The following is a 12687-nucleotide window of genomic DNA, read 5'->3' on the forward strand; positions in this document are numbered from 1 at the left end:
GTACGCGGATTTCCTATTATGTTACCAAATGTGGCAAAGATGGCAAGAGAGGGGAGGGATACAGAGAGACAGAGAGAAGGAGAGAATTTTGCGATTTGCTGGCAGTTGTGCTTTGGCAACCCCAACCCAACATATGTCCTTGTCAATAACGGACCCCTTCAACATAGAACGGAAATTACAAGTGATCTGATTAACAATGAAGTGGGGAGAGAGAGCGCGGTAGAAAGCTCACGTTAGCGAGATGGCCACCAAGACTTCGGAATGAATATCGAACCCTTCCAGGAGACTGACAGCTTCTCGCGCTTTTCTTCACGTGGTGTTTTCGGTGATGTCGACCAGCCAGGAGCGCTACATTTACCGCTCGGGAATTGATTCTTCCGTTTCTCTGCCCCCACCTGCCGCTGCGGCGCGTTGGCGTGTTGGACTTGGAAATGGATTAGAAAATTGAACGGGGTGCAATTTGAAGAAGCTAAATATTTTATCCGTTGAATTGTGGCCCTCTCCTCGCGCGACGAGCGGCGGAGCGGCAGGCGTGACCGACGACGCGCTTCACGCAGCACATCCCTCTCAGCCCGTGCTGATTAACTGCGCAAACACGGCTTCGAGCGGAAGGAGCAACCAGACACCACAGGAGGCCAGACCTCGGACAGCTGGACGACCGCGGAGATCGCTTACAGGCCCGCTTCTCGTAGACAAACTGAGGGGCTCGGCGGCGGCGGGCCATCGTATCCTCAGGATCACTTTTATATGTTCCGCAAAGCCGTGCGTAGATGTCAGTCGGCAGGTACTCCGAGACCCCGTCTGTGACCACCGAGCTTTGGCTTCTGTGAGGATGCAGGTGTGTTCGGCAGGTGTGTGTGGGGCAGGGGACGCAGCCAATCAGTAGCTGCAGGCGAACACACCTGAGCGTGAGCTGGAGAAGCCAAAAGCACAGGGATAGTGAAGAGCCCCAGGTGAACCGACAGGGAGGGAGTCCTTGCAGAGACCCCTGGGTTGGAGGTCCAGGGCTTAATGGCCACTTGCTGTTATGCTCCTGGTAAGTGTGTGTGCTGTGTGTGGGACTCGGAGAAATGCTGTCAATATTTTCGCCAGAAAATGGCACATAAAAATGGAGGAAGAGGATTCTGCAGCCTGAGGGTCATATAGGAGTGCTCCGTGGAGAGAGAAGTTCTTCAAAACCGAGCAGTTGTGACCCTCAAAAAAAAAAAAGAGAACAACAACAAAGGAAGAGAAATGGTGTGTGTGTGTGTGTGTTTGTGTGTCGGTGTGTTTTTTGGGAGGGGGGAGGGAGGAGCAGCAGAGGGGGAAGTTTTTCTAGCTATTGGGCGTATGAGACGTACACACAGAAACACACATACACATTTGTGCTGGTGTAGGCGTACAGGTAAGCGTGACCTTCATAGAACCTTGTAAGTAAATGGCACTCCTTGTTTGTGTGCACACGTCACCATGCGCGTATGCGCATACATGTGTGCCGGAGTGGCCTTGCTACGGCCAACTCTTTAAATGGCTCTGGACTCGGGACAAAATGAAAAAATGCGGCGAAGAGCCGCATCGTTTACTGTAGCACTTAATAGAAGTAGTCCGACAGCCTTGGCCACCATGATTTGTGCATTGCAAAGGTGTGTGTGTAGCGTGTTCCCTCGCTCTAATACTGAGCGCTGCACACCACGCTTTGGGCCTCTAAGGTCATCCCTGCTTGATATAAATAAAATGAGAAAATCCTCTGGCATTTTATGAGGCCAGCTTTCCAAGACACCTTGAACTTTGCCTACTCCTCTTTTTACGTGCAGTGGGAATGCTGTCATTTCCTGCCTGCGATACGGCTGGGATTCGTTCCAAATTATTTCACCTCCAGTTAAGGGAAGAAAAATGAAGGGTTATGGGGAAGCTTTGAAATCGGTGCAGTTTTGTGGTCTAAAGGAAGAAGAAATGCTGCGATGCCGAAAGCCCATCGGTCGAATGCGGCTGTTCGTCCTCCGTCGCTGTGCCGCTGAACCACAGTAAAGAATGGTAGCAATTCACTCAAAGATATCAGTGAAATGAAGGGGAGGTGTGGTCATTCTGGCCTTCAGTTTCATGGTGAGTAACTGCAGCACATAATACACTAAATTCTCCGTGCTGTACTTTGTTTCTTTGCATGACCGACACAGTCACACACCTGTATTCACCTGTTTTCATCCCTGTTCTTCTTCCAAACACACACTGGATGCAGTCCTCAAGCTCATTAGACAACAATTCAGCATCGTATAGTTGTAGTTATAAGATAGCAATATTGTCATGAACAGAAGGTGAAAAAAAATATGTGGACAACCTCTTCAAGACATAAGAATTTGCATTTTTTCCCTTAACAGTAATGTATCCCATGTAAACGATAAACATGTAGTGTTGAGTAAAAAAGCAAGTTTTTTCCCTGCTGTTTGCTGGATTTACGGCATTATATTTTTGAACGTGCATTTATAGAACGAATCCACCTTCTCCCAGCTCACCATCTAGCTACTGATTCAATGAGGTCACCGAAGCCAAACATGAAATAGTCTGAGCATACTTCAGATCCTGTATATTCACCTGTCAATCAAATCATATTCAATCTGAATGCTTTCTATATCTATCAAGTTTTGAAAATAGAGAGGATGCTTCAGACCTTATATGTTCTCAGTCTTCGGCTCCCTCCTCCCATCCATAGTCCTATCAGACTTGTATGAGGTATTCCTCTACCTTATGCATTTCATCTGGGCAGGACCTGTTGCTAGGTAACCCTGGGTCACAGCTGCAAGCTAAATCAAACCCTTTTTTTCTAACTTATGAGTGAGATGGGCTGTAATTTATTAGTCTGATATAGGAGGCAGCAATGTGGAGTAGCGTGGTTAAGCTATTGAACATGCACCCAGAGGGCTGCGGGCCACGGTGGCGGCAGCAGCAGCAGCCAGTGGGGCTTGAGCCCACAACCTTCACTTTACAAGTGCAGTTCCTTAACCGCTTCACCACCTGCTGGCCCTGTGCCGCACCCGACGCGCTCCGGCGAGGTACGAACATTCATTCGACACGAACAAAGGATGCACTTTGTTGAATTGCTTTTTGCGAGGCAATGGCAGGGCGAGTGTGGAAATGTAAAAGTAAAATGAATTTCGAACGTCGCTCAAACTACGTCCGTCGCCGACATTAAAAGGGAGCCAGTAAAGGCGGGAAATTCTGAACGAGGGGAACGGTTTTAGCGCCATCGAGTGGTCAATATATGGTATCCGCGCGTAAACTTTTTTTCTCTTCAAAAGCCCTTCTTCTCCCCCCCTCAGTCTTGTTTTTGTGAGCTGAGTCGGGTCCGTCAGCACCTTTTATTTAAAGTTTATTTGAAGTGAAATACCTACATGCATGGCTTTTACCACTGTAACTTTATTTATACTTCTCGCACACATAATTTATTGTCACTGTATATTTCAGATTAAACACTCCGATTACTAACTTGACACAGGATTAAGTGAGGGTGATGCGAACCCTTCGACAAGGCGGCGCCGAGCGACTTTCTGCCCACAGCGGCGGCGGTCCGCGTCGGTGTCCGCGCGCGCGCGCCCCCGTTTCCGCTCCGGTTCCCGCTCCCGTTCCCGCTCCGCGCGCCGCCGCTCCGTCTGCTCCAATAATGAATGTGGCCGCGCGTGCGCCCGGCTCGCTAATAAAGTAATCGAGCTTTTGTGGAACTCTTCCCTAATGTGCGTCTGATGAATATTTTTCGCATGGTTCCTTCAGGCCATTTCTGATCAAAACAAATGCACCTGCACTTTTGAAATAGCATCTCCCCCAAGACCTGTAAAAATTGACTCCCTGGCTTCCTCCGCCAGGCAATTATGCGCCATCTGTTCTCTTCCTGGCGCTCAAACTCATTTTGTTTCTGCTATTGTTTCGATAATATTAGACTGTGTAAATTGATGTTATTGGGTATAGAGAATGAAGAGTGATAGAGGGGGAATTAATCGAATCTAGCAGCCGAATCGAGCCCGTTCGGTAGAGCAAACCCCCCAAAATTTCTTGATCAGCTGCTAAATAAATGGATGGATGGACGGATGAATGAATGAATGAATGAATGAATGAGCAAGCTACCTTTGATATGTGACTACACGGAATTCTAAGGTTCTAGCAATTGTGCAAATTGGATAAATATAAATACATAAATGGCAGCAATATGGATGGACAGACAGACACCAGCATGACTTGTGCTGGAGAATCTGTGTGTTCTTCCCCTTGTTTCTCACTGCTTCTGTCAGCGTAATAATAATTCTGTACAAAACATGCATTATGTGAAACGCACCACTTGCTTTTGCAGCGATCACAAAATATACACAGGCATCAGAAATATTTCAGAGGCAGAAAACTGCGATGACGGTGCATCTTAGACAGACAGACGGATATTTTCGTGATGCTTGTTACACTTAGTAAAAACTTGACTGTAATTTTAAAACTCTGATTAACAGTAAAAATGGCAGATCCGCTCACAGTTTGCACTGCAAAACCAGTTTTCCGAATCCATCTGGACTGTTTGCTAAAAGGATATATTTATGAAGGAAAAATGGTATGTTTGCTGTGACAGGTGATAAGAGGATTACGCAGGCCCCATGACGACAAAACGCGCGGCATCTACTCGATATGAGGGACGTTATTCGTTTTTACAGTATCTATTGGTCTCATTACTCTCTGTCACATGGGACACGGAGGAAAAAGCTCTGATTTAATTCTGGGATGGTTCGAGGCCCTCGGACAGCTGGATCCCAATAAAACTGGGATCTATTGCGAATGTGTATAATTTACAACAGCACCTGACAGACAAACAATAACTATAATCAGTCACAGGGGCGAAGGCTCCGCACACTCGCACCGACAGCCGTCGACTGCAGCGGTCGGACAAATGGCGCATCTGTTTCATCGGGATGCTTCATGCGCGCTTAATTTTCACAAGATATTACAAGGACAGAAAGACTCATAAAGAGGAAACAAGCTGTGTGTCTTTTTCCACTTTCCTGTATGCCTAATACAGATTCAAGACAAAGCAGGACATGGGTACGAAAGAAAGGCACAGCCCAAACTTTCTTCAGGGATGTCACACGTACAGTCAAATAGACTGATGATGGTGGTGCAACAGGCACAATACACAATAAAATACAATAAATAATAAAAATGAACAGCACTTTGAGCACTTAGATATTTCTTCTGATTTTGAGAGTATAATGAAGGGAATGAATGGAAAAAGTTGACTGTCCCCGAATATTTGCGATATCACATGAGCTCAGCTTTTGGCCTAAAAGGGAAGTTATTGACATCATGCAGTTTCTGTCCTTGGACTGAAGCAAATCCTAGATGAAATTAATTTCTTCTTGTACAATTTCCTTTTTTTTTTAAACAGCAGAAACTAAAGTCTAGACTGAATCGCTTGAAGCAGAGGTGTAACAACTTGTCAGGTATTGGGGAGAGGAAAAAATATTAGCAATAGTACTCAGAGCAGTTCTGCACAAATTTTTGGGGGACAAATAAGGCTTGTTCAAGTCCTCCACTCTCTCTGTTACATGTTGGCCCTGAAAAAAAATGGAATGCATTTTTAAACAGTGAAAAGAAAAGAAAGCTTTTCTTTTGTGGTTCTCTCTCTTGCCTGTATTTGCAAAATTTTATTTTTTGAGCTTTAGATCCTACATTCCCTTCTAGAACCAGACCCAGGAAACAAGTTACCTTTGGATGGTGTGAACGAAAGAGAGCAAGTTCAGTGAGAAAGCAGTCAGAGACTGGCAGGACAAACACAGCAGCATCTTTCGTTAGTCTAGGCTCTTGCAACTCCTCTCCAAATCAGCTGGTTGTTCAGATACTAATCATACTTTCTATATCTGATGTAAAAAGTGTTTTCCACCCTTGAATATGAGGCTGCGAGGAGATTTCAAAATTACGCACCTAAGTAAATAACAAACCATTGAATCATGTCCAAGATGTACCATTTGAGTCATGTTAGAAAAACATGAAATGAAGTTATAAATAACATTAAGAGTTTAATTGGGTTAAATATATACTTTTTCCATTTGCCCTACAAAGCCAGCTCACCACAGTCATGTGAATGTGACCATAACCTAACATCTGCTTGACACAGATTGGAAGCTCTGGCTTGCACATTCTTCAGATCCCTTTGGTACCACCTGCATAAGCAGTAGTATGACCAGACCCCACTGATCCAAAGCCATGGCTCAGAATTTTGGGATAACACACTGAAATCTAGTCCATCTAGGTATGGCTCATTTCCTCTTCTAGTGCATGAACCTGCTCAGTGAATCAAGGCTTTGTGCAGTTTAGGCATCACACCTGTGGACAGATAATCTAATACAGGACCCAGAAATTGCAGGCATGCATAACATCATCAACAAGACATAACGTAAAATTCAAACTGGCAGCTGATGGTTGACAGAGGAAAGCAGAGTAGGTTTCCAGTACCAATCACAGAGACATATCAAAGGTCAAACATCATCCTGCAGTTTGAAACCCATAAGCAAGTAATTGTGCTGCTTTGCAGTTCTTAGGAAGAACAGATGGAAAACACCAATGTGAGAAAGTGCTGCTGGTGGAGCAGTGCTGCTCAGAAGGCTGGAGGGCAAGGTGTGAACCCGTCAAGTTGTGCAGGAGGTGCTTTGCCAGGATGGACCTGTAGTATGTTGAGTGTCACAGGCAGCCAGAGGGGGAAGGCAATGAAAGATGTTACTGAGGTTGCAGAAAGGACGTCTGTATAGGTGTGGATGAGGAGAGGAAAGCCATGGTTTCCAGATAGTGTTTACTGGAGGCAGGCTGGGGTGCCATCCATCCTGGTTGGGTTCCATGGGTGAGGATGTCTGATGATCAAAGACCCCAGACACTAGGTGACTTTAGGTAACATCACTGATGATGTATCCAGGTGTATCCTAGGATGTGTAATATAAACATCCACACAGTTCTCATGTATCACAAAGGCAATTCCTTACGGTGTTTGAACATTTATGGTATTTCCAGTGCCTCTTTAACAGCACTTTTAAACAGTAACATGGTAAAAATCTGGAACATCTGATGAATTAAGTATTTTCTTCAGAGTACATAACATGGTAATGAAATATATCAAGTACTCATACCGTAATGATTTGCTATAAACACATCCACAGATGAGCTGATTGTATGGAACCTACTTAATGAGAAGTTTTCAACAAGCAAACCACAGGAACACAATTTTTCATCAGCATGTGAGTTCCTCCACCTGTCAGCACTTAATAACTGCTGCCATCTGGTGGGTAAATTGTAAAAGTGATAGTGAACCTGCAATTGTTCATCTTCCAAACCTCCAGTTGTGCTGAGCTACTACTTCTAACTTCAACTTCTACTGACTTCCTGCTGAAATCATCACTACGGTGCCTTTAGGAAACAGACACTAACAGTGTGAAAGTGCTTTGCTCATTCTGGTGCAGCGCTGGGATCTAGACAGACACGCATCAGTTCTTGTGAAGGTAGAATGACATTTAAGGACAGATGTTTTGAAACAAAGGATGCAGTAGCGCAGTAGACTTAGCCAGGGCCTGCTTTTTGGTGGGTCTGGGGTTCGACTCCCGCTTGGGGTGCCTTGTGATGGACTGGCGTCCCGTCCTGGGTGTGTCCCCTTGCGTTCTGTGTTGCCGGGTTAGACTCCAGATCACCCCGACCCCGCTTGAGACAAGTGGTTTCAGACAGTGTGTGTATTTTGAAACATAAGTTTTGTATCTGTTCCAAAAGTGGCCTTTTTACACACCATAGCAAATTTCTTCTCTTGCAGAGAACCTCAAACCATTAAGTGGTTCATAGCATTTATTCTTTTGTCCTCTGACTCACCTTCCCGTAATTCTCTGTTTAAAAGATGCACTACATTTATTGCCCCCCTTTTCAGCTTGGGCAATTCAGGATTCTAGTTCCTTCCTCTCCATGGATACTGTATAGTTCCATAAGGCTCCTGGCCTTTTCCCGAACACTGGCAAATGCTAGAAATCATCACTTTGTTGTTTTTTTTCTCTCACCGTATTCAGTATTACATCTGTCCTCTGTCTTGTTTATGCCATTTTCTCCTTTTTAGTTTCTTCTATGGGTTCCTCTTCTGTTTCTCCTCCATTCTCCGCTGCGTTCTCCAGGTGCATGCTCTTACAGTGTCTATCTTCTCCATGATACCTTACAACACCTCCAGATGCAGCTCTAACTGAGGCCTCATCTTTCATTTGCTCACTTGCCTCTCCATGGCAGTCTCCGTCCGGAAGCTCCGCAGCTTCTTTTTTCACGCCACCTTTACTCTGCCTCTTCGTGGCCTTTCTCTTCTCTGCCGTTGCCTCCCTTTCCTCCATCTCTTTTTCTAGCAGCAGCACCCTTGCCTCCATCTTGTGAGTGCTGGACTCCAGTTCAGCCATCAGCCTTGCCAGCTTTGTCTGCAGTGCTTCCAGACTGTTCTCCATGCGCTCCACTTTCCTTTCCATCTTCTCTTCCTCCTGAGCGCCATCTCCCCCAGCTGTTTCTTCCAACATTCCCATTTTCATGAGGATCTGTCTGCCTTTCTCCTCCAGCAGCCGCTTGGCTGCAGGAAACTCAGCCAACACCTCTGTCAAGTCCTCCTTGGACAGACTGAAGAGGTCCGAGTGGCCAATGCTGCGGATGTTTGCTGTGCGGCGGTTCCCTGATTTATTCCCTGGGTTTATTTGTAGGAAAATTAACAACAGAATTAAAAATTCACCCTTTGGGCCTTGGCTTGTCTGTTTTTGAAAAGACACATTCAATCTAACCCTGAAGAAACAAGCCATATGTGACAATAAACGACAAATAACAACTGGCAAAATATAAATAATCACACAGAAAACCGCAAAGCCCTTTTCACCTTTATAAAATGGTTAAAAACACTTGAGAACTCTCTGCCGTAATATGTCATGACTAAAAGTGTAATATCAGCCAAACATGTCACATTCTTAAAAAGTGTTTTACCTTTGATGTTAAGGATGCTTATCTCTCCAAAGAAGTTGCCCTCACCCAGGACAGCAAACTGCGTGACCCCGTCATCAGCCACCACGGCCAGCTTGCCCTCCTTGATGATGTACATCTCGTGTCCCACGTCCCCCTTCTTGCACACATACTCACCTGGGCTGTACACCTACAACAATTGCGGTAAAGAAGAGGGACTTAATTTCACACACAATGACAGAGCTATATGAGTAGGGCCATCTACTGCCAGTGTCATGTTAGATGTCATGTCCCATCTGATCTGTTAATGATAGCTAGTACAAGGGCAGCCAGTGGCATAGTGGTTAGAGTCATCACCTTGAATTCACAGAGTTCAAATCCCCACTCAACTGCAGTACCCTTTAGGAAAGTACTTACCTGGAAAAATTCTAGAAAAAAATTACACAACTGCATAAACAGAGAAGTCATAGCAAGTACCTTCTTATACAAACCTAACATTGTAAGTCACCTTGGAGAAAAGTGTCAGCTAAATGTACTACTAATAGCTTTGTTGAAAGCAACTCAAATTTTTATCTGTTTATAAGACTGGGAATTTTCACCCGAACAACTTAAAATTAGAACATTGCTAAAGGGCACTTAGGTGACAAATGCATGTCTTTAATAGCTATGTGACCTGCTATGTGATGCATTATGTCAGTGACACAGCGCACATCACACAGGGTCACTAGTACAACTATCACCAGAAGGTGTTTTCTGGAGGTGCACCTCCTCCTACCTGTGGTGTGAGCTTCAGGACCAATTCCTCCAGGAGACTGGTCTCGCAGTTCTGAAAAATGGTGACCTTGGAGAGGGTGGGAAGGTGCACACTGACAGCAATGGTGGTGCGGAGCCGGGTAGGAAGTTGTTGCAGGATCTCGTTCTCTCGGGTGATCTTCTTGTTGATGTGCAGGTGCTGGTACCAGCCGTCGACTCGTGCACGCAGGGCCCTGTCAATCCATCGGCTTCTTAGGTAACTCCTGACCAGCTCGTGGTTGGGAAAGAATACATTATCGCGGTCCCGCAGGTTGTTGATCACACTTCCCACATTGCCCACCACAGAGGCAAACACCAGTACGGCAATCAGCATGTCAGCAACCATGAACAGGAACTCCTCCTCCTTTTCTGGGGTCGGTGTGTCCCCCACTGTGGTCAGGATGAGTGTGGAAAACCAGAAGCAGTAGAAATACTGCCGACGCTCCGAAGCAAAATTAGGGTCAGAGATGTTGGGGTAAACCCATTCATCTGAACCAAAGCCGATGTAGCCCGAGAGTGCAAAGAAGAGGCAGGAGTTCCAGTGGATGAGAACAAAGATGTAGAGCATGAGTTTTGAAATACGAAAGGTGTTGGGATAAGAGGTGCGGGTTTCCATGCGGTCGAAGGCCTCTCCCAACCGTGGGGCACGCAGGAAGCGGTTGACACGCACCAGCGGGCAGTGGATTCCAAGCCACAGGTATAATAGATCTGTGGGCAGGACGGACACAACGTCCCACAGGAACTGGGAGGACCACAGGTAGCGTTGTCGCAGAAGAGCAGGGTCTCGCACCAGGATGCCCTGCTCCAGAAAACCTACCAGGGGTAGTGTTAGCATATGTTAGCATAGTGTTATACTTTGACCCCACATGTAATCTAGGCCTGATGAGCACGTCCACATAAATGCTGGTACTGGAGAGATGGGTGACTGGTAACCCATGCTGGCCTCCACCACATGCTCGACCAGGTTGCTGGGGACTGGGACATTGTCCAGCACCATGGGGAGGCTACAGCTCGTTCCTCAACTCCAGTCCAGTGCCTCCTGGTGTAACCCCACATGCTGTTTCTCCCTGTCCCTGTCCATGTATGGCTTATTACTGCTGTTACAGTGCGCTTCTGTGTCCACCCATCAGCTTTCACGGTTACCAAGGTTACTGCCCTACGGCTGAGAAAATACATTTTCTGTAATAATAGCAACAACAACAATAATAATCATATCTAATAATCTTGTACCAGATCATGACAAATGAATAATTATGCAAATAGGGCTATAGGCATTACTTTTCATGAAGATAAATGAAAAGAATATTTGCAAAAATGAAAAATTTTGTACAACAGCAGGCTGATGAATTCAACCATAGACACTATGGCCCATGTGTTGAATAGCGAGATGGCAGTTTCCTGGTTAGAGATATATTGGCTTGTTACTGTTTTAACTACATAAAATGTAATGGATTAATAACATAAGGTCGCTAACTGCACGTCTATTTCATAGAGAAGCTATTGTTAAAATCTGCCACCAATCCCTACTTAATGTAGAAAGACACACATGAATACTATATGCGGGATGGCCTCTTACCTGTGCGAAACCTGATTATAATATCAACTACATAGAGAAGGTCTGAGATGTAGTCAATGGTAAGCCACAGCACCAGATAGTTTTTCTCAGTATCGTAGAAACAGGTCCTGGGCAGCAAAATTAAATACCAGTGTTAGTCAATCTCTTTCAGATTTGTTGCTGAATGCTTACTGCAAAGCATGACGTTTACACTACCTCTGGCTGTTGTTTCCCCATAAGACGAAGTGTAAAAGAAATGTAACAAAAATGTTGATATGTATTAAATTACTATGATTTTCAAAGAACTTTACCATAACGGTCAAATGTAGCTACATATTGTGAACAGGACTGTAGTGCCCATGTGACAGCTGTACTGTAAATGACTCGCTGGACTCTGTACTCCATCTACCTGCAGATGATCATCACCCAGTTGTAGAGCACAGGGAAGACCATCAGCTGCAACCACGTGTAATAAAACTCCTCCGATGGGTCCACAATCCACTCCTTCCAGCTAGTCAGAGAGAGATATAAACAATCACTGTCTGTTCACTGCTTCTGATTTTTTCCTCGTAAACCAATACATTGCAGTTGTGGTGAAATATTTCTGTGTGATAAACGCTGGCCTGTTGTTCCCGGAGAGCCTGTTTGACCAGAGCAAGCGAGACAAAGAGGAAGAGAAACGTACCATAAAACCAGAGGGTATTCAAAAGCAAAAAGGGCTTCTATATTCACGGTGAACTCTTTTCATGAAGCCACCGTGCTAATAGAGTGCGTTAAAAAACAGGGGCCAGACGCAGATAGTTTTGGCCACTCACTTTAGTTTCTTCTTCACCTCCGCTACACTCTTCCCACTCTTTGCTTCATTTTTCACGACCTCCTCCTTCTGCACGCGCTGAAGTAACCCAGCCCAGCGACTCATCCCTGCTGGGGTCCTCTCGCAAATGCACCGTGGTGACCCCTTAACCGCCACACCTGTGTGCCAGCGGGCCTCGCCGTTCCGGGGTGATCCTGGTAGGCAATGCTCGCTTTGCCTGGAGGATGTTTGTCCTCATACGTGGGTGCGCATGACAACAGCGCATCTCACCCGTTCACCTGCGGAGCGCTGTCTCCATGGCAGTGAATCTCCAGCACAGGTGAGCCCCTCGGGGGGAACAAACCAGGGTATAATCCCAGGCCCCCGGAGTGCTCCTCATACATCCGAAGCAAAGGCACCAACAAAAAAACAACACACAGCCACCTGCATTTTCTGAAACAACCTTTATTATGATATATATATGGTACATTAGTATGTTTGCAAGGGAAATTCATATTTAATTAATGCAACTTCCCGTGAGTAAAATTTGCTGAGAACCACCACCAGTCTTAGTTGCAAATGAGGGCGGGAAAGG

The 12687-nt window shown here is 45.6% G+C and overlaps 1 protein-coding gene across 1 annotated transcript; it reads right to left on the reverse strand.

Moving 5' to 3' along the window:
- Positions 1-8063: 8063 nt before the first annotated feature.
- cnga4 (cyclic nucleotide gated channel subunit alpha 4) lies at positions 8064-12218 on the reverse strand. The gene is made up of 6 exons (XM_018758007.2): positions 12115-12218; positions 11709-11810; positions 11321-11427; positions 9728-10557; positions 8977-9142; positions 8064-8686 (listed from the first exon to the last, which is right to left on the reverse strand). The coding sequence occupies exons 1-6, from the start codon at positions 12216-12218 to the stop codon at positions 8064-8066; spliced, it is 1932 nt and encodes a 643-aa protein (XP_018613523.2).
- Positions 12219-12687: the final 469 nt, after the last annotated feature.

This window comes from Scleropages formosus, chromosome 12 (genome assembly GCF_900964775.1).
Source record: "Scleropages formosus chromosome 12, fSclFor1.1, whole genome shotgun sequence".
Taxonomy (NCBI): Eukaryota; Metazoa; Chordata; class Actinopteri; order Osteoglossiformes; family Osteoglossidae; genus Scleropages; species Scleropages formosus.